Genomic DNA, 22,672 nt, shown 5'->3' with positions numbered 1-22,672 from the left:
TAGCAGCAACAGATGGAATGACTCTACAAGTGTCAAAGGTTTTATAATCTCATTTGGAGCATTTCGCTGCTCATAAGGAAGGGAAAAGCTGAGTCTTTAGAGACCAAAGCTAACATGGATATTGCAATCTTTGCTCTGGTTTAGATCTTCCTCTATTTATTACAATTATCTTGAATTGGAGTTCAGGTTATTTGTGTACCCTTCAACTGGGTTAGGGGTCAAGATGCACCTGTCTGTGTGTCAAAGGTCATTGAGCAGTGACTTGAAAGGTCAAAGAGGATAGAATCAGAAGCACCCATCAGTCTTGGACACACAATGACATGAATGGCCTCTATAGCAAGCTATGAACATGGCTGCCACGAAAATTTACAGCTGTTGGTTTTGATTTAGAAAAGTTAAGCTATAGAAAGCAATGATTTATTGCTTTTTGATGCTACCAACTCTTGTTTTTCAATTTTGTTCCTGTTTTACTATAAATATGACAGCTGTGTTTTTTTATTCGATTTTATGTTTACATCTAAACAATACAAAACCTCAACTTTTGTTGTTGTTCCGGAGGCATATAAATGAAAGAAAATGCTAGGAAACATTAGAGGAAAATGAAAGAAATTATTAGGAAACTTAGAATTTTAGAAAAGGCCACACAAAAATGTTACAAAAGCATCCCTGACCAAAACCTCTGCTTGCAGAGTACCATAGAATAGCCTGAAAGAGTTTGAATATCCTCAGCTCAGCAGGTATTGTGTGTCTGTAACGGCCTTACAAGTAAAGGTTTCAACAGATAAACGTAAAGCTGTGTCCGGTACCTTGTAATTATGCCAGGACAGAGGGAGGCACCCCGATTAGATCTCTTAAAGAGTGTTTTTCTGCAGGGCTTTACTTTACCAAAATGTATTCACATGTCCCTTTGAAGCCTGGGGGCAGGTGCATAATTATCATGTCCGAAATGTTGCCTGTTCATTCAGGGAGAAAACCTGCCTTTGTGGGTTCATCCCTACGTGGGTACGGCTGGGTGAATCTTCAGTGTAGATCCAATCCTGACTTGTCTCTGGGAGACAGTCGGCCGTCGCTTGACGTGCTGAGCTGTCACGAGCTGTTAGGAGACAAAGTCGGTCAAGCTTATGATGTTTTCCGGTAATATGTTTACCTGGTAATACGGATTATGATATTAGTCTTTCTCTCACCAACTGTCTTGACGAACAGTAAAAGATACGCCCTTTACTTAGATACACACACTTTTGTGTGAAAATTGTGAAGTCTGAACATGAAAATGTCACCGATTGTATTTCGAGGAATATTGCTATGGCAACAGAATAAGACGTGACAGTTATGGGCTGTATCTTCTTTATTCTCTAGACTGTAACGATTCTTTGCTTGCTTCTTGGCAAGAAAAGAAAAGGTTGCGCCCAACTTGAAAGACATTCACTACATACGTGTGTAGCTCTGCACTGCCGCCGTAACGTTATGCATGTACATGTAATTACCGTTCTGGCCTTTTGTCCTTTTTGAGTATTCATGTCTGGCAACGCAGGGGGAAATTGTGCGGTCTTGAAAATTGTGATTGGTCTGGCCTTTGGGCACACCCTTCCTGTGGTGCTTATTTTCTTCCCTTTGTGCCAGCTTTGATTGATCATCTAGTTCAATAACACAAGTTTCAACCAGACCCAGAGTCTGTTTTATTCAATGTATTAAAGGTTTGATGTCATGCCTTCAAGTACCAGAATTATCAACCAAGGATTGAGGTGATCAAAAAGTCATTCTTTCCTAGAACTATCGCAGAGTGGAACTCGCTGTCACCCAGTACAGTAGGGGCATTATCATTAGATGGCTTTAAACAATGTTAAGAGTTAGATGTTCAAGGTTTATGTGTAACAAGTCGTTCAGTGTAATGTAGCCAGCTGCCACTGCGCCGCGTGCCTGACCTGCAAAGCTGGTATGTTACGCTGAAGGGCAGTTATACTGGCTATACCGATACAGAATGATGTACTGTAAGAATATTTTATCAAGCTTTACTAATGGGATACAATTTTCCCTATACTCGACATTTTAAGTCTTATTTCATAATCAAATGGGAGTTTGGTATCAAAACCTTGATGTGTTTGAATCTTAACGTAAACTTGAATCATTTACCCCCTTTCAGACCCTTAGGTTTGTTTTCTGTGAATCCCAATTAGTAAGCTCTAAGCGTAGTGGCAGTGTTAATCAAATTTTCCATTATATTAAATATCTGGGATGTGTGTTCCAAGGGGATTTATCTTTTCAGTCTAACATCACTCACTCTCACTCACTGTCCGGTTTATCGTCTGTTGTTCCCCGTCTTCCGAGGGTTAGACGTGCTTGCACAATACGTCTGGGGCTTGATGGCAGCACGCCACTTGCCTCTGTCCTGTGGGTCAATTTTATCTAGGTTCAGGTGGTGGAGGTCCTCCCGTACGTTGTCATACCATTTTCTTCTGGGGCGGCCACGGGGGTTTGGACCCTCCACGTCCAGTGTGAGGATCCTCTTCGGCCATTTGTCCCTGTCCATCCTCTGGAGGTGGCCGTACCATCTAAGTCTGTTGTACCTAACTGTGTCCTGAATGTTATGGACTCCAAGCCGCCTACGAACATGCCAACTGCAATTATTCACTAACAATTTGTTCCTTACAACTGTTAACAAATCAGTCACATGAAATTCTGCTCAAGTCTTTCCCCTGCTATTGTTGTAAATTTGCACCTACTTGGTTTCTTGCAGTTTTGACTGATTTATTGCTCAATTAAGAAGAAGACTTGGATGCAAAAGTAAACAGAGCTGGTGCCAGCGAGGCTGGCGCTAACATGTAGACAAGTAGTTGTCGAGACTTGCTATATCTTGAGTGGCTGTGACCTTTGTTTTTCTTTGTGATTTAAAACTGCCACCAACTGAGGGTCCTTCTAGCAAAAACCGTAAATTTTACAGGTTGGTAGCAATCGATACTACATGGGACACTATCACTGATCAAATCTCCTGCTTTCCTACCCCAGTGCCAAGATCCAATTGTATTGATGTTGTAGCAGTAAATTGGTTTGCCCAGAGGGTGAGGGGTGGGGGCAGACTGTAGATGATTTGTCTGGGGACTTTAGCCTGAACTTGGTGTCGATTTTCTCCTCCCACCCAAATAAGGTTACCAAGAAAGGGATTATATATTTCCTGTGTATAGACAAGATAAAAAACGATCCCATACACAAGAGGGTAGGTTTTTCTTGAGCTTGAGGATGAGAAAATAGACTGTCTTTGGATGGTGTAGAGTGAGGACAATTTCTTGCATGAATTCTGTAGCTTCTGTGTGGTTAAAATGTGTCACAGATCAGTTTGTAAGTCTTACATGCTGGGAGCAGGTAACTCAGGTGTTAGACCAGGTGGGCTGTGTTTATATCATTACATGGTTGGTTAGGTGGTTGTGGCGACCTTGAATGGTTGGTTAGGTGGATATGTTGACCCTGTAGGGCACGTGGACAGTGGTAGGGTCAGATATTTTGGGGTCAGTCAGGTGAATGATTGGACTTAAGATAGATGTATAGCCTGTACAAAATGTGCTTTGGAGTGTTTATGTAAAGAAATGGTGAAATGTGATGGCCATCTATTTATTTGTTGTGTAAGTTGGGAAATTTTGTGTGTTAACCTTCTCCCTGCTGGCACAAAATCTGTACATGTTATGGGATGAACCAGCAGGTACATCCTAAGAAGGTTAAAATATTCTCTTGAATCTAGATGATGATATGTTTTTTTATATATTATAGAAAAATTTGGTTCCTTACCAAATGTTCTAAATTTTGTTTTTCTTCTCTTTAACAGATTTGTCTCGGAGCCGGTCCCCCAAGCGAGAAGGGTTCTGGTCCGCTCTGTCCCAGCTGTCACCAACAACGGTACGCAAGTTCGGCTGGAAGAAACCAGCGACAAACCGGTCGCAATCCGTGGAGGAGGAGAACCGGGCCAACATCGGTACGGACAGCGATGACAGCCCGAAAATGACCCAGCGAAACCACGCCCTGCTGCCTGAAATCGCTCTAACGCCGGAGCAGAAGCTGTCGTCTCTACAAAACAAAGGGAAAGTGGTCGCCAAGTATCATCTGGACAGTACGAGTAACAGCGACAACGGAAGCACAACGAGAGGAGGAGGAGGGGTGAGCAGCGTGTTCACTCGAACGCGCCTGTACCGCTCGTTTAACCGTGACCGCTCAAACAATGACAGAACTATGGAGAAAATCCCCAACGGTGACCTTGCAGGCCGAGGTGTGGACCTGGGGAGCTACAAGAAGTGCAAATCAGATGATGGGAACAAGGGGGGCCTGTGTCCCGTTTCAGGGATCCTGGCCATAGAACTGTATAGCCTGAAGGGGATGAAGGTGTTCAAGAAGAGCTCGAAGGACTTGTACTGCGTGATCGAGGTGGACGGGGCTCCGCGGGCACGCACCGTGGTCCGGGACGGGGAGCAAGAGGTGGTTTGGAACGAGAAGTTCGCTCTCGAGCTCAACGACGCGTACCAGATCTGCTTCAACTTCTACAACTGGGACAACATCCGACGCCACAAGGTGAACTGTGCCGGCACCCTGAACCTGTCCCACCTCACCAGACAGGCCAACGAGAAAATCGCACTCAAGATGGACCCGAGGGGCACCATGTACGTGACCTTGACCCTTGACCCCAACATGGAGGATGGTGTCCATTCCCTGAACCCCTCCCCCGGCCTGGGGAGACTGTTTGGGATGGACCTGGACAGGGTGGTGGAGGAGGAGGGAGGGGGGGTCCACATTCCCCTCATCGTCAAGAAGTGTGTCAGCGAGGTGGAGGACAGAGGCCTGAGTGTGGTCGGCATCTACAGGTATTTTGACTTCATTTTCAACTTTATCACTAATTACTAATTTTAGAAACTGTGAATGGAGTAAGGCGTCAAAGTCTTTTTTTGTCATTTGCCAATTTGTCACTTATACATGCTGGTAAGTAGAGCACCCAGATCTACACAGTATTAGCTAACATAACAGTAATATATTTCTCTGCCCTTTCCAGACTCTGTGGTTCAGCTTACAGAAAGAAGGACCTACGTGATGAGTTTGAGATCGACAGCATTCGAACAGACATCTCAGCAGACAAGTACCCTGACATCAACGTGGTAACAGGTAAGTTTCACTTGGCACTACTGGGCCACTCATCTATGTAAGATGCTATGCTTTCTTTTTTATCACAGCATCTTCAAGTCTTTTGTAACTTGTTCAATTTTGATATGATAACTGTCTTCTTCCTGCAGGTGTTCTGAAGGACTTCTTGCGTGAGTTGCCAGAACCGCTCTTCTCTCCTGCCCTGTCTGACATCGTGTGTGCCAAACCCAGTGACAAGGAGCCAGAAGAGATGCTGCAATGCCTGGGCCCTGTGCAAAAGGTCGGTGCCAATGTTTGTATCTGTATAGCCTGTATAATAGCCCTTTGACATAACACACCAGCTTTGCGGGCATGCGGCACAGCAGCAGCTGGCTATACTACACCACACGACTTTTTACACCTAATCCTTGAACATCAAATTCTACACATTGTTTAAAGCTATCTAATGATAATGCCCCTACTGTACTTGGTGACAATGAGTTTCATTCTGCGATAGTTCTAGGAATGATGGGTTTTTGAACACCTCAATCCTTGGTTGGTAACTTCAGTACTTGAATGCGTGACTATTTCTTGTTCTTTTCTAAGCTGGTATTAGCTACTTAGTAGTTGGTACATCCACCATCATTTGAATCTATTTGTATTGAAAGAGAAGTAAAGACACACAGAATCTTACAGCAACAGGCAACGAAAGTCAGTCTTTTTACTCTGAACCAGGAGGTCTGTGTTCTTGTAAATCATCCATTTTTGTGATGCCTGAGGCAAGACCTGGACTAAAAGCATCATTCAGTCCACTAGCCAAATTGGCACATTATATAGCATCACTGGAGACCCCAAAATTCAATTCTATTGAATTAGATTCTGTTGTCCATATAAGTAGCTTTCTTTCATCCCTTTTTGCAAATAAAGATTGTCATCTAGCCAACTGAAACTGACCAATGGGAAGCTGCTATTTTAGTGATTGGCAGATGTGTCGTCCAGTAACTACCCATTGGTAGTTAAAAGGTCCATTAAACACCTTCTGGTGATTAATGGTCTCAATAAACACCAGCTGGTGGTTTAGCGTGCTGGTCTTTTCTTTGAGGTGTTGGAATCCATGATATACACCACTAGACAGGTGAAACTGACTACGTCTGGTCACTTTTTGCTGTAATTTGAAGCATCAGATTGTTTTTAAGTCATATCTTTATGAAGGTTCTGACAGAAACAAAAGCACCACAATGCTGAGTATAACATGCCCTTTCACACACACACACACACTCACTCACTGTCCGGTGTATCGTTTTTCCTGTATTTTATACCAAGTAAAATACAAATATGTGTTAAATTATGATTTCTTCAAATTCAAGACTACTCCTATTCGTAGGCTCAATGGATCACTGCTGCCTTTCTCATACTTGAAAATCACCTGTTAAGTTATAAGACAGGGTCACATTGCATATCAGTTGATTGCAGGTGTCCATAAGTGTTGCCACCCTATGTGCGTGTGTATGTAAAGAGGAGGATAGTTTCTGGCCATAAGTTTCCACTCTGTGTGGCTGAGGGTCGTCACCCCTCTTCCCCCTAAAGTCAGATAAGGCATTCTCCAAATGCTCCCATCACCCAATCAACCTCTTCTTGATTGTAGACATGTGGACTCAAACCTGGGTCCAATTCAACCCCTCCCCCACCTCTCATATGGTTATCTTTAAAGATTGTTGCATCAGAATCTTTCGGACACTAAAGTCGCAATTTAGCTACCAATTCTCAAGTTGGTTACGGGATAAGGCAGCAGGGAGAAGATGAAAAAGTTAATGTTATTATATAAACCGTGCCTTCATATTCTTTCAAACATGATGCATTTCAATTCTAAGGATATTTTTCACATTGTATCAATGGAGGCCAAGAGCCAGACATAAGGCTCAAGATTTATCAAACAAATGTTAAAGATTGTTTATTTGGCTTTTTGATCCTGAAATGTTTTGGCAACAGTTCTTTCACAAGTAATTAGTTGATGTCGAAAATATAATTAGACAGGAAATTTGAGTCATCCACATGACTGGAGACTTGATTGTGTATGAAAAGTTGATGAATTCTTTTGAAAATTTTCAACTTCTGGGCACTGGGCCAAAAATTAATTAGGCGTTAGACTATCATCAGTAGTTAAAGTGAAGGCAATCATATTAGTCCCTCATACCAGTACTAAAATGTTACAGCCCTTTTGAACCAATAAATCAGTGAATAGGTTCAATCCCACTACGGTGTATGTTATTATTTTCAAAGAAAGAAAGCCCAGAAATGGCTGAATGGATAACAGTCCACAATATTTCACACCTGTCTGTAAAGCCAAACCTAATTGATACCTCTACCAAATGAAATCACTTACACTGCCTCAAACTGCTCTTGACAGACATTTTATCATGACCTTTAATAAGGACCAGCTGGTTCAAGGTCAAATGCCCTCCCCCCTGCTGTGATAAATTTGGGGTTAGGTGAAGGTGACTTTGCAGTTCCAGATAGCTTAATGAGGTTTATGAGGGCGGCTTATCAAGAATTGATTGTCTCTAATCTGCTGCAATGGAGTTGTGTCTACCTCAATCCAGTGTGTAGGAGTTGTAGTGAAAATTCTGGTCACAGGATTCAAGAAGACTTATATTGTATACCGATGGAAGTGTCTAAATGTGTCAAAAACTTGACAAGGTGCACAATCAATATCAAGATCAATGCTGAAGACAGTACTAGTATTCCAAGAAGAGAAATTACTACATATTTCATAGTTCCGATAAGTCATCTTCGGATTTCCGGTGTTGTGTTTCTGACGGAGAGTAACTAGGAACACATTTTGAGGTCTGGGGTTTGAACTTGAAGTGGAAGGTTGCCCTTGGTGGGAGTGGCACCCTGGGAAGGCATGGCCACAGTCCTGGTGCCAGCTTGTACATGCGTCACTATTCCTGACTGTGGGAATATCAGCGGAAGTACCTGATGCTTTCATGATCGACCAATATTTTCATGGAAAATATGAAATGTTGCCAGAAATTACACAACCTTAGTGCAGTTTCATCCCCAGTGAAATGCAAAAAAAGTCTGACTCCTTTTTCTCTAGAGCTTTTCAACAATTTCTTTTGTTAAGTCATTAAACACTCAAATATCATACAAACTCTTTCAAAAATACAGTCAACGAAACATGATTATACCAGGTAAATCCTTTGGGGGATCAATGGATGAAAGAGGAAAGGCAACAAGCAATCGTCAAAAGCAGCTATGTACATGTATATGGTAATGCCTGATTCGTAGTTTCACAGGATGTACTTTTACCAGTCGCCTGACAGTTGTCAACTTGCCAGTACATCTACATGACTTTCCCATTACCAACTGCCTGTACTAAACCTGATGTCTTGCCTTTCCAGTTAACCCTTGGCTACCTGCTGGACCACCTGAAGCGAGTTGCGGCCAACTGTGCCGTCAACAAAATGGACTACAACAACCTGGCGGTGTGCTTCGGGCCGGTGCTGTGTTCCCCTCCCCAGGGGTCGGACGTGGACGGTGCTCAGGGAGCCCTGCTGGCTGCCATTGACTTCAGAAAGCACATCGCTGCACTGCAGACACTGCTGGAGCTGTGGCCTGCTGATAGAGGTGAGTACTGGTACAGGAAGGACACCTAGTGAGGAATAGTAGTACTGCAGAACCTGCTCGTGCATCAGTTTTCCACAATTTGAAGTTCCCAAGTCTTTTTATTTGGAGTAATTGAGAAAGCAATCTCGTGGCTGGCATGGAGATGAGTACTGGTACTGGAAGGCCTCCGTGCAAAGTATAGTAGTACTGCAGTGACTACCTGTAAGAGACTTCTAAAGTTTTTAATTTCACCAACCTTTCATTAGAATGTTTTATGTACAGCTTCTACTGCTACAATGCTACAATGCTAAGAAAAAATTCCCCAGATGGATATACAGGTGTATTTTATTAGACTCTCCATTTTTAATCTTTGTTTCACTTTTTTATAGATCCAAATGCAGACAAAGACCAGGGGACTCCAAATGACGAAGGAGAGGACAAAGATGAGCCCAACAACAACGACCTTCCTGAGTCTGACTCGACCTTGTTGTACAGCCGTCTCCGTGGCAACACGAGTTCGAGCGAGGACAGCCGTCCCGAGGCAGACCGCACCGACAGCGACACGAGCCAGCGGTCGCATGAGCCCAGCCCGCGTCTGGGACGAGACGGGAGTCCATGCACGGGACGGCTACAGGTGTACGATGAGGTCAGAACAACTGCCACATTTGTATAAACGGTCTCAGTGAATATTAAAAGACATTGGGAATATGGGGCATCAGAGTACATGTAATAGTAAAGTCACCAAATTTATAACAGAAGGAAAGAAGCAATTTTCCAAATTGTTGATGTCTTTCCAAATTGAGAAAGGTTGGCTCTTACTCCGTGGCTTTGTCTCACTTTGTCTTGTGTCTTGTCAGGTATGGATGGAATATAAAATAATTAAGTGATCTTCTTGTTACTGTCATCATCTTATGCAATTTTAAAATCTTTGCTGTATATTCATAGCCTGGTATCCAGTCTTATTCAGCTTCTGTTACATGTTAGCAAGGGAAAGGACTGTAGGAATTGGACAAATACTGATACCAGGCTATTGTGATATTCTGTGTCGCAAGTATACTGATACCTATGATGACTTTGGACAGCCAAACTCATTCAAATTCTGTGTTCTTCCCAACTGCAGGTGTTTGAAGAGACAGCAGCAAACGTACCGACCAGATACCAAAGTTATGAGGAGGTGGAAGAGTTCACTGCAGAGGGGGGGAAGATTGAGCAGAGCACGTTGGAACGCAGGATGGTGGAACGAGGGAAGATGGTGCAGCGCGACCGGAGTTTCCGAGGGGACCGTCCCGCTCGAGTACGGGTAAAGGTCGAAGACGATTATATGGACATGGAAGGAGGTGGATTGCAGGAAGAGAAGAAGTCGCCAAGAAGGAGTGGAGGTGCGAAGACAGAAGGGAAGGAGAGAGATGAGAACATTGCAAACGAAAGTAAGGACTCTGTTGTCGGTGAAAGAGACATTGAGAACACTGCTGAGGAATTGATGGCAAAGCCAAGGTCAAGAATATCGAGGAAGCATGAAAAGGAGTACGTCAATCTCGCTCCTTACCGAGCGGCTCTTGGCGTGTCCTCTGCTGATGATGAAGGTGACTCCAAGGTCGCAGCCAGTCCCAAATTGAAACAACAGGAGACGCCAAAATCACCTGCCAAAGCTTACATCGATTACGCTCAACTCTCAAAATCGAGGGAGCGCTTATCGGACTCGTCCAGCTCGAGAGAACAGCTGACGGATTCCAGCGAGCGCCTGACGGAATCTCCCAAGCCGCACAATCAGCGCGAACAAGCGTCTCTGAGGGACAGAGGTGGCCAGGCGAGCGGGTCTGAGAAAGCGTACATCGACATGAGCCAGCTGAGGGGTCACAGGAAGATGTACCAGCAACGCAGCAGGACTGAGGAGATACATGCTAGGTGAGAAATCTAAATTTGTATAGACACTATCAAATTAGTTAACAAGAATTTCAGCTTTGTCTGGAATGTCCAGTTAAGTTTGATGTCAATAGAAAGAGGATTCTTCCTTTGATGTTTTGGTAGTGACACATATATTTCTATCACAACTCTCATAATCTTAGGACATACTTGACAAGACAGTGTTGGAACTGCTTCTCTAAATTATAGGACATGTTGGTGTAGAGACTTTTTTTAAAGATCATTTGATAGATGTTAATGGTAATGTTTTTTTTTGTCACTGCAGGTACCCAGGAAAGGAGTCAGAGGAGCACACGCCAACAATACAAGTCTCCAGTACGGAGAGCATCGTGAGACGGAGACTGCGGTCCTTTGAAGGGGATTCCCGAGGTGAACAGCAGGGGCCTGCTCCGTTCCCGCGGGCAGGTGCCCAGGCGGAGGGGTCAGCAGATCAGCGTGGCTGCCGACAGCGGGGGAGAGCGCGCGCCGCGACGGACAGCGCGCTGTTCATCCACGAGGGAGACAGCGACTTTGAGGAAGACCGGCTGCTAGCGCGAGACTTCGCCCGCCGCTTGCCTTTACAGACTCCCGTCCCTGAGAGTCTGTCTGTAGATGAAGGAATCGACGTCCGTGCGTTAAGTCCCCAAGATCTCAGCGTCGACGTAGATCTGAGCACAAAATTCCACGATATAGACAGACTGGTATCAGAGACCATTAAGGACACGCTCCTGGCATCCACTTCTCCTTACAAGGGCGGTGCCAAGGCTTCTCGTTCCAAGGACAGTTTGGACAGTGGCGCGGTTCTGTCACCCTCCATGAGTCGGGACGTCATGGCCATGGGAGGGTCCCAGCCCTCGCCGGAGAGTTACGGCTCGCGGGACGAGGGCTGGTCGGACATTGACCAGTGGATCCTGGAGCGGTGGAACAGCATCGACCATCTCATGGAGACCTGGACCCTGTCCGACAATCCCAGCACTGACGCCTCCGACTGTTGATCGCCATGACTTCAGGAGCAAGTCGGTAGAACGTACTGCACCTATGCAAAACCCGTAATGTATTGTACATAGCACTTAGACAGAACCTCTCAAATAAGGTCGTATTCGGGCATACATGTATAAGGTTAACACTCTGTCTGTAGTTTCCAAATGTAATGTTTGAAAAAATATCATCTGCAACAGGCAAAATTGTGACAAAAAAATCCAACGAAAGCCGTGAAAAATGGGGGTTTCACACAGGCGCAGTACGTTCTGCCGACATGCTGACTTGGGGGAGAGTGAGAACCTCACACATCAATCATTATAATCCAGATTAGAAATAGCAAAATTTATTAGGTCTTGTTGTAGTAATTTTCATCATTTGATGTGGAGTAAAAGGTAACTCTTGTGATTCTTGCATGTTGTAAACATGCCGTTAACACAACCCAAAGGAACAATTCAAAACATCACAGAAAATGATACACGAAGACCTGAACTATTATCTATTCCATGATACTCAGAGTACCAAACCTACTCCAAGCTCTGAAGAACTAGAGGTGAAATTGCAAAGTCCCATCAACTTAACCTGAGATCTGTAACAAGCACTGATAGGTTGTAGCATGCAGTCATTGTCAAAGTAACTTCCTAGACAAGGTCCTGTATTGAGTGAGAGTAACCACTGCCAACTTTAGTGTGAATAACTTCTGTAGGGGGAGGGGGGCTGTGTTGTCAATATTTTGAAATTGTAATGCACAAAGTACTAGATCTACTCCTGGTTTCTTTCTTTTTCCTCTTGATGGGAACAAATTGTAGGGATGGAAAATGAGACATCCAACGAATGTTAGACTTTGTCAAATGTTATTTCTTGTCAGTTACGCCTGTAACAGAGGCTGGAAAAGCTGTGATAATGATAATCAGGTCTAAAATAAACTTCTCTTTTTTGTGTCAATGAAAAGAAGCTAACCCTGTTGTGCTAAACCTGTGCTGTAAGCGATACACTTCTTGTTTATAGATGAACCGTGGCAAGGAGATTGAGGTTAAGATGCTTCTGTAAGTAAGTTACTATGGAAAAGAGATGTAAGAAATTTTCTATTGTACAGTGTGTCCTGGTACTAGTGTCTGATCTGGCTTGGTTCATGTTTGTCTGGTGCTAAGACTGAAGAAGATTGTTCTAGTTCAGAAGAAGCCTGGTTGAAGCTGTTGGAAAGTGTCCTGTTGCCATGACAAAATGATAAAGGCCATGGAATTTTATCCATGGATTTAGGAAAGTCAGAATTTTCAAAGAGATGAGGAAGGATTATGACACTTGCTGGAAATTTTGTAATAGTTCTATATGTACTGAGATATAATGAATCAGGATTTATTGAGAAGGAGTCCTGGAAAATATGAATATTATGGTCATGATCAGTGTTATGATATTACTAGCGTGCACATCACACCTGCACTACTTGTTTTGGTGTCCAGTGTATCACATACATGTATATCTACCCCAGCAAGACTAATACCTGCACTACAATCTGGAGAAGAAAGACAATTGTAATCATTGATTTATTTGTATTAATACAGAAAGTGTTATTTGTTCCCCTCTCAGTTGCAGGGAAACATTCTCTCAATTTGATTGTGCCATATTTGTATTTATAACTTTCTTTGTTAACTGGTTATTCAAGTCACGATGTAACAAGTGCGCACCAAATTAAGTGTATTGTCACTATTTATTTATTTTTTTTTAGGAGTGGCACTTAATTCTTATTTTGTACTAACGTCTTCTGTGTCAAATTGCCAAACGTTTAAAATTTAAATAAACTCCTTTGTTAGTGAGACTTGCAATGTCTCGTGTAAAGTAAGAGTGTACCATTTGACATGTATATTTATTCTAGAGAAGGGGGCGGCAATGTGTAGTCGTTAGCTCAAAATTTAATCATGTACAATCCTGAAAACTATGGATGTGTAATTAATCAAAGAATCATGTTTATTTATTCCTATTGTCATTATTATCTTTATTATTCTAATGAAAAGAGTTGACTTATTCTGTGTCATGGTGTACATTAGACTGTATTTGAATAAAGCCATTCTAAATCAGTTCATCTTTTGTGTTCAATGCATGTGCATGGAAATGCGTTCAAGTTGTCAGTGTTTTCCTTAGTATGTGTAGCTATTAGCCTAAGAATATAAGCCAAAGGCCTATACAATTTATACCAGTATTCCGGTATTATCACACTTGCAGTTAGTTTACTCTCCAAGCAGAGGTTGTGGGGAATGATCGTTACCTTTTTATATATGGCCGTTTTTTTTTGTCCTGATCCCCACCCGTCATGGCTAATGGAGATTCTCTGGCTAATGGATACTGTCTGGCTAATTTCATACAGTCTTTTTGCCACCGTGAGGGATCTGCTTGGAGATTAGTTAGTTAACGTTACAGTCACCGTCACGGTGTCAATTTAGCGCCGCCCAGTGTCGGGTGAAGGTACTGCAGCCATTGGCTTCCATGGCAACACCGTCACGGCGTAATACACGGCGATACTGAAGCGTCGCACAGTGAAACTCCTTTCAAGCCGTACCCGGAAATTCAAGCCGTACCCGCTCAAAAATACTTTGGGCAGTTATTTTCCCTCAGATAAGCCACAGAGTCGTAAGAACTGACCCTGCAGAGAAAAGGAACCGATTTATGATGCTAGGGGAGGTAAAAATGCTCGGCAACCGCGTAATATTCTTACGAACAGGGGAGGGGGGCATGTGTAGGAATAGCTTTCAGCACCAAGGACAGGGATAGCTTCAATTTGAACCTCCATGACTACAAACCGATACACCGACACCCCCTTCAAACTCCTTTCAAGCCGTACCCGGAAATTCAAGCCGTACCCGCTCAAAAATTCTGGCCGTACCCGGAAATTCGTGCCGTACCCTGTACCTTCACTTGCCACTGGGCGGCACTAAATTGACACCGTGACACGGTCAAGTGCAGCCCAGTTTTGATGGTGGTAGACGGAAGCCTGTGGCTGCAGTACCTTCACCTGCCACTGCGCGGCGCTAAATTAACACCGTGAAACTGTCAGTTATGACGATGGGTGGAGAAGAGTGAAACACTTCATGGTCTGCTCTGCTCCTGTCACCATATATTATTAGTAGTAACGTTAAATGTATGTGAATGTGTTTGAGTGAGAATAATTAACAGAGCAGACCAAATGCGAAGTTAACATTATGCATTTGCTTTGCAAATGTTACCTTTCTAGTTAAAAGTTCAAAATTCATTGTTAAGATATTAGCCCAGCCTTTTTTGCTGACTTCATGGCTCCTACTATAGCATTTTGGGCTATATATAATAGGATGCCTAGACCTGTTTTGTTTTTAATTTTTTTTCGCCCTGTCGCTTCATATTTTTTCCGAAAATAACCGAGACCCAACAAATTAAATTGGCTTGGCCTTACTCTACCACGGAATAAAGTCCCCGCAAAACTAAATAAATTTACGGTTAATAGGGAAAATTGGACAAGAGTGATATGTTTCATACTGTGGCCACATAACAGCTTATTCTTGAAAACGTTTATTTGTGAAGATAGAAATACGATTTTTAAAAGGTGCCCTGTAGTATAGCTGCATTTTGATCCATTTTTTTACCGAGATTGACATCAACATTAGCATCCTTCGTAATTAGATAATCTAATCGTCCTTCTTCGACACATATAAGTGCCTGGCACAGAAACGGGCCGTCATTGGTCATAATTAGATTATCAACTTGACATTAATTATGCACGGCCGTTCTGCACACCTGTGTAAAACAAGTTTGGTAAGGTCAGTTCAAAATGGCGCTTTCGTACGACGGGAATTCTCTGGGCTGATTTTTTCACAACTTTCTGGGTACTTTTAGACGTTTTCGTCCGTAGAATGTCTTAGTAAGTGTGCAGCAGAATGCTTGGGAGTTTTAGCTGTGGATTTGTGCCGTTCTGGTGATATTTTGAGGAGAAAATGCGGATTTCCTGACCTGGCGGAGAAGACAAAAATGGCGAGACAGTTGGGAAGAGTAGCGTGGTATGGACTAATGGAGACGACTTCGCTCATTGTTTCAGGTAAACCAGTACATTGTTTGGCTGACATTATTCCTTAGCAACTAGTACGAACATGTCAACATATTCCGTAAGAAATTAACTATTTCTGTATTAGGTAGCGACCGTTCCTAATTTTACATGGGCTTAGAAAAGTCCATCAAGTTGCCGCGCGTTTTCAACAACATTTTCAATGTGCGGTGCACTTGTAGAGTGTTAAATGTATATGTGCATGTCTTTTTAGTCAGTTGTTCAGCATTTTAAGGTTATATTTGTCGAAAGAAATTCTGCATTGACCAATTTTTCTATCTTTATCTCCACGTGGTTCAAAACACCTGTTGGAATGTGGCCGTGTACATAATTAGTTATTTTTCCCGCCAAAAATTTGCGTAAACAAGATGGGGGCCTCATCGCAAAGCTTAATGGCGCCAAAATGAATACGATACAAAACGGTGAATTGAAAACTAGTCAAGTCGAGTTGACCATACTTTGAATTCGTTCTTCATTATCATTTGCAATGTATCATTTATGATTTAAAAGCTTGTTCGTTTCCTTTTTAGAGTAAGTTAGTAAATACTAGTAATGACCAAGCCCTAGTATTTCTGGCGCAAACACTACAGATGACTATGCTTGAAGGTAGCAATTTCTGTTTTCAAAATATTTTGCGCCAAGCTCAAGTTTTTTTCGTATTCCACATAAAGTTTCAGTTGAAGGGGGTTGATTTATTTTATTGTTGTTTCTATGCCCGTTTTTATGGTCATTATGTAGAGTTTTTGTCGAGGTATGTGTTTGTTTTAAAGTAAAGATATTTAAGGTCTGTGTGTGCATTGCTAGTTTTCAATTTGAGACAAGTGTCCAACTTATAATGTATGTATGGTTAGATGAAGGCTGATGCAGTAGTGAGAACGTCTGTCTGAACCTGACAAGACAGATTGGACCAGACCAGATGATTTGAAAACCCAAGAGAATATCAGGTGAGAAAAATTACAATGATGCATTTTACCTACTATTTATTTGGTATTATTTGAGACAAGTGTGTAACTTCTACTGTATGGTTCATCATCATCATCTATCGGCTAACAGCCGGGACTAAGCTAGTGCAGATTTCTCTCCATACAGCCCTATCAAGCATTACATTTTTTAAGTCATCAAAGTCAATTCCAGTGTCTCTAACTGTTACTGATGTATTCAGTCTTTGATTCATTACAAAAAAGCCCCACAAGGGATGCAGCTTCTTCTAGGGATTGAAGCAAGGTTTCTGCATTTTTAATCAGTTCAGCAACCAGCGCAAGGTCGTCAGCAAAGTCCAAATCAGTGAGATACTGGGCAGGGTGCCTTCGACTCCTGCGCGGTTTGATTTCTATGCCCTTGTCTTCATTTACGTCTAGCGATATTCGTAATACATAATCAAGTACAATGATAAATAAATATGGTGCTAAAGTATCACCCTGGAGAACTCCAGTAACTATCTCAAATGAACTAGTCTCACCATCGGGTGTGATCACTGAGGCTATAGTATCTCTATACAGGGCCTTAATTGCTTGTATAAAACAATGTGGAATACCGTACATTGCTAGACTGTATGGTTAGGTGACTGCTGACTGATGCAGTAGTGAGGACTACTGTCAGAACCTGACAAGACAGATTGGACCAGACCAGATGACTTGAAGACCCAAGAGAAATATCAGGTGAGAAAATAAATAATTAAAATCTGCATTCAACCTATTATTTACTTCATGTTGTTTGAGACAGTGTGTAACTTCTACTGTCAGTATAGTTAGGTGGCTGCTGACTGATGCAATAGTGAGGACTACTGTCTGAACCTGAGAAGACAGACTGGACCAGACCAGATGACTTGAAGACCCAAGAGAAATATCAGGTGAGAAAAAGTGTACATGTGTAACTTCTAATGTCTGTATAGTGTATAAGACAGATAGGATTAGACCAGATGATTTGAAGATTCAAGAGGAATATCAAGTAAGAAAAATCCCAATTCTGCATTCAACCTATTATTTATTCTTATTTACTTCATGTTGTTTGAGACAGTGTGTAACTTGTAATGTCTGTATAGTTAGGTGGCTGCCGACTTATACAGGAGTGAAGACTACTGTCTGAACCTAATAAGACAGATTGGACCAAAAGATTTGAAGACCGATACTGAAGAGGAATATCAGGTGAGAATAATCCCAATTCTGCATTTTACCTACAACTATTTGGTCTTATTTGAGACAAGTGTGTAACTTCTACTGTCTGTATAGTTAGGTGGCTGCTGACTGATGCAGTAGCAGTGAATTCTTTATAAACCTGACAAGAGAAAATTGGACCAGATCGGGTGATTTAGAGACACAAGAGCAAGATGACAACAACATTCACAGGTGAGACAATGCTTTAGAAGATCTGTTTGACTCTAGCACTCTTCCCTTATGTCTTACACTTTATAGAAATAACACACATGTAGCAAAACATCTTTCACCTTAATTTTGTAGGAAGAGGAAAAGTACAAGGTCACAAGAGTGCATCTTTACCTGGTAGCTAGTTGTCCATTCATACCTGGCATCAATTGTTCCTTTATATACTTTTAGGTATAATTAGGGTTAGCAGTCCTGATGTTCCTGTTCAAACCAGGCCTCAGCCAACCAGCTGACTTAGAGTTAAAGACAGACCAAAGTGAAGAGATTGTATACAGGTGAGACAATGCTTTACATCTTTGTTTTTCTATGTGAACATATCTAAGCAAAGGGGTTGTATGATTGAAGGATTTTATCTATTTTATCTTTTATGGTCACTCAACGTTGCCTGGAATTTTTTGGGGAGCATCACACTAATTATTCATCATATCATTTAGGTGTGTTGTGATGTTCCCATCCTGATGTTCCTGTCCTGAGTGGGAGAAACATGTGATCGGATGGACAACTTCTGTCCACACCAGTCCAAATGATGTCTTGGCAAACCTGTTGACTTGAAGACACAGTGAAGAGTTTGTGCAGGTGAAACAACGCTTTACAACTTAAAACCTTTTTCTGATTTGTTACAAACCCTTAGGCATAACACACAACCAGTAATGTATTTAAAAACACCTTTCCATAGCCAAACACTCTCTACATCTATTAAAGCATTATGATTACCGGTATCTTTGATGGTTAGTCAATGTTATCTAAGATGTTTCTGCATCATACTACAGTAATTATCCTTTCATCCTTAGTTATGTATTTCTTAACGTTCCTGTCCTGACTGGGAGAAACCTGTGATGACAGTTGACTTCTGTGTAAACCAGACCAGATCAGGAGTTTGTACCTGTCCATGCAGGTGAGACAATACTTAAAAACTTGATTTTTCCTTTCCTCTTGGATGTAGGAGTATTACGAACTGTGGCATAACATTCTGCCAGTAACAGTTACTAAACACTTTTAAAAACCTAAATTTTTGTACATGTATTCAAGCAACTTTTACAACTTACATGCCTCATTGCTGTCCTCACATGTACATGTAGTAGTATGTTAAGAACTCTGACGTGTAAAATGCTACAAGTACATTTGTAACACTTTTTTGTAGAGCCTAACTCTAAATCAAAATCTATTCAATCAATGGGACTGTTGAACTGTTATTCAGTGTTGCCTGGGGATGTTTTTCCATCACACTCACTATTCTTTCATATTGTTAGGTGTGTCCTGAGGGTCGGCTGTCCGGTCTGGGAGAAACCTGCAATGACGGCTCAGCAAACCAGTTGACATGAAGACAGTGGGCACAGTTGTGAGTAAAGTACATGTATATTTGTTCAGTAACACACACATGCCTACATTTCTCTGATTTGTAATGGATTCTTTGCAAATTGGACGACATCCTGGCTAATACATTTCTATCCTATAATCCACTCATCCAGTCACTTAAATCTTGCACTGCTTCTAATTACACTGTATGTCATACATTAAATTTGTAGACTCCTTTTCATATCTTCAAACAATTAGTCACAAAAAAGAAGTTATAATGTCTCCAGTATAACCTCCTTGATCTAACATTGTACATTGTCATTTGAGATACAGCATGTCACAATTTTTGCAGTGCTTTGGACATTTACAGGTAGCATTAAGCTACATTCTAACTGTTGTAAGCTTGCATGTTGTGTGATATAATATCTTGGATTAGTAAGGCCAATAGTTGTTGTCAATACAGTGACTTTGTTTCTCTGTGGTGTGGATGTGGACCCGGAGACTGGACTGCAGCAGGAGGAAGAACCAGACTTTTGTAGGCAGGGCTGTGTGAAAGAAGATGGAGAGGAGTGAGTATGGTTTCTCTATTAACACGAGACAACACTCCACATGCGCACACTTGCACTCATATTTCTTTTTTCCTTTAACGTTTATAGTAGCCGGCGACTTCAATTTCATGTTAAGCAACACTAAAAAATTCTTCATGTTGAATGCCAAATTGCCCCTAAATTGTTGTTTCAGACCTTACACTTAAATTCTCCCGCTGAAAAACTTTGTATCTTAGCCGCCGGCCGCATTAATTCCTTACTCATCCTCTTTGTTTCGTATGAATGCCAAATTGCCCCCCAAATTGTCACTTTGGACCTTTACACTTAAATTCTCCCACCAAAAAACTGTCTATCTTTCCACCCTAATTCCTTGTTCAGTCCATTTTCCCGCAAAAAAAAAAATTACTTGGTACCCCTCACCTGGTTAATTAATTGGATTAAGTTTTCCCGCCAAAAAACTTAGTATATAGAGCACTCTAACCTTGAACTTGTGCCCCCCTCCCCACTCTTCCTGCCCACCTCCCACCACTCAGAGTATGTTACACTGTTCTTTGGACTTCTTCGAACATGTAGTCACCACACTCTGCAAACACTTTGTTGATCGAGTGCAGTTTTTCCACCACATAGACTTTAGAATAGTCTCTTGCTGTCCTGGTCGGTCAATGCACTAAGTGTACTCCCCGTGGGATGTCTTTCCGGAGACATTGATGCTTCGACACATCAGTATACCAGTGCAATTGACTGACCAGGAGAGCAAGAGACTATTCTAAAGTCTATGTGGTGGAAAAACTGCACTCGATCAACAAAGTGTTTGCAGAGTGTGGTGACTACATGTTCGAAGAAGTCCAAAGAACAGTGTAACATACTTGAGTTGTGGGAGGTGGGCAGGAAGAGTGGGGAGGGGGGCACAAGTTCAAGGTTACAGTGCTCCATATACTAAGTTTTTTGGCGGGAAAACTTAATCCAATTAATTAACCAGGTGAGGGTACCAAGTAATTTTTTTTTTGGCGGGGAAAATGAACTGAACAAGGAATTAGTGTGGAATTAATACAATGTTATGCTTTAGTGTTTTTGGCAGGCAGGATTTCAACAAATTTTTTTTACACAATGCATCAGCCAAGTGTTCAGGTCCTAAGTGACGATTAACTAAGTGAAAGTCTTTTGGTGGGAAAATTGAACTCAAAAGTGTAAGGGTCCAAAGTGTTGAAAAGTGAGTGAACTTTTAAACAACAGGCCTATATACATCAAGCAAGCAACCAAACCTAGCGTCGAAGCCTGGAGGAGAAAACCTCTGGGCCAGGGTAACAAAAATACACAAAGCCCCTCTCCGTTAGCGTAGTAGGCCTGATGATGGACAAAGTTGTTCGTCAACAAGTCTACTACGCACAGTCGAGGCATGTGTAAGTTTGAACCCTGGGACAGAAGTTCCTCCTCCAGGCTAAGCCCAGGGACAAGAAGTGGAAGGATAGATCATACGGAAAGAGAGGAATTGTGTTTTGTCATGCAGTGATATAAACTCTCAATCAAACTATGTTATCACTGTCAACATACTTGTAACAATTCAAACCTCCTGCTCCAAAATTCAGGCCTTAGTAAAGTCTCAAGCTCATGAAATAAAGCCTGTCAGCGCAAAACATCACTGTCAAACTTTACTAGATCAACATACATTTTGTAAGATGAGCCCTGAATTTTCCAACAGGAGGTTAGTATTGCTACAAGTCCATCAACAGTTATAACAAAGTCTGGGGTCTACATGACTTAAAAGAAATCAGCGAAACAAAACTACATTATAATATTTATAGTATTTCCTCAGATTATTCCCTCAAAAGTTCTGTTGCTTCTACATTTTAACGATTATTTCTTTTACAACTACCCTTAAATGCTGCCTGTGTCACACTGAAACTGTTTACAGTACTTTTTAAACTACAAATGTAATATATTATGCTACATCTACTTGCAACGATTGAATTCAAAACTTGTCTGTCCACAGTACCTTTTAGCTACACAACCTAAACTTCCGTGAAATGCTGGCTAGTCAACCGGTCACTACGGCTGTTTATAATTAGAAGTGTTAACAGACATCTCTAACTGTGCTTATATTTAAATCTTATTTAATGTACTGTTTTGTTATACTGTCTACTGTCTAGAAACTAAATTAGAATGCTACTGACTTCCAAAAATTGTCTTCACTTACACATTTTGTTAGCCAGTGTTCTCGCTATTAGACCGACAGAAACAGACTATTTCAGACAGTTACCATAATTTCACCATCTTTTCGGCATTTAGAAGATCACCAAAAGACTATATTTCTACTAAGATCACAAAACCCACACATTATGCAGAGCATGGGACTATTCATTATCCACTGCCTTCAATTAGAAGAAGTCAAACCTCATAATAGCAAGCGTAGTAGTATATGTTTTTCCAGACAGTAGTTGCCTGTCTCCTATTATTGTATTGTACGAATAGTATCTTTGACTGTAAAGCAATTAGCCTTCGGGCATAATTTTGCAAATAAAGAAATTATTAATATACACCTGCATGTCTGTATCTCCTGCGTTCTCTTAGAGTCTGACTGATGAAAGGTAGTGGATGTTACCTGAAACTTCTGACCATTTCAAAAATGTTGAATGTTTTTGGCATATTTGGTATATTACCTGGATGTCTAACCTTCACTGACGTATAAATTAGAATCCTAACGAAAAGAGAAGTTGTTTTGTTCCGCTGATTCCATAACTCAATTCCTCCCTTTCAAACATCACACACAGCTTTACAGTACTGTAGTACATTTCACACTA

General features: G+C 41.7%; 1 protein-coding gene across 2 annotated transcripts in view; it reads left to right on the top strand.

Moving 5' to 3' along the window:
* LOC109486100 overlaps positions 1–11,708 on the top strand; it is a 49,694-nt gene extending 37,986 nt beyond the window's left edge. For both annotated transcript variants that reach the window (XM_019789785.1, XM_019789784.1), the window contains 7 exons: positions 3,815–4,841; positions 5,027–5,136; positions 5,265–5,395; positions 8,499–8,724; positions 9,093–9,349; positions 9,824–10,608; positions 10,892–11,708. In XM_019789785.1, the coding sequence (XP_019645344.1) occupies positions 3,815–4,841; positions 5,027–5,136; positions 5,265–5,395; positions 8,499–8,724; positions 9,093–9,349; positions 9,824–10,608; positions 10,892–11,600 (3,245 nt within the window). In that variant the 3' untranslated portion in view covers positions 11,601–11,708. The remainder of the gene's footprint in view (positions 1–3,814; positions 4,842–5,026; positions 5,137–5,264; positions 5,396–8,498; positions 8,725–9,092; positions 9,350–9,823; positions 10,609–10,891) is intronic.
* The last annotated feature ends 10,964 nt before the right edge of the window (positions 11,709–22,672 follow it).

The sequence above is a fragment of the Branchiostoma belcheri genome, unplaced genomic scaffold (genome assembly GCF_001625305.1).
Source record: "Branchiostoma belcheri isolate BF01 breed outbred unplaced genomic scaffold, Haploidv18h27 scaffold8, whole genome shotgun sequence".
In the NCBI taxonomy this organism is placed as follows: Eukaryota; Metazoa; Chordata; class Leptocardii; order Amphioxiformes; family Branchiostomatidae; genus Branchiostoma; species Branchiostoma belcheri.
Note: the sequence above shows the minus strand (reverse complement) of the source record. Positions and strands in the feature narration are given on the sequence as shown.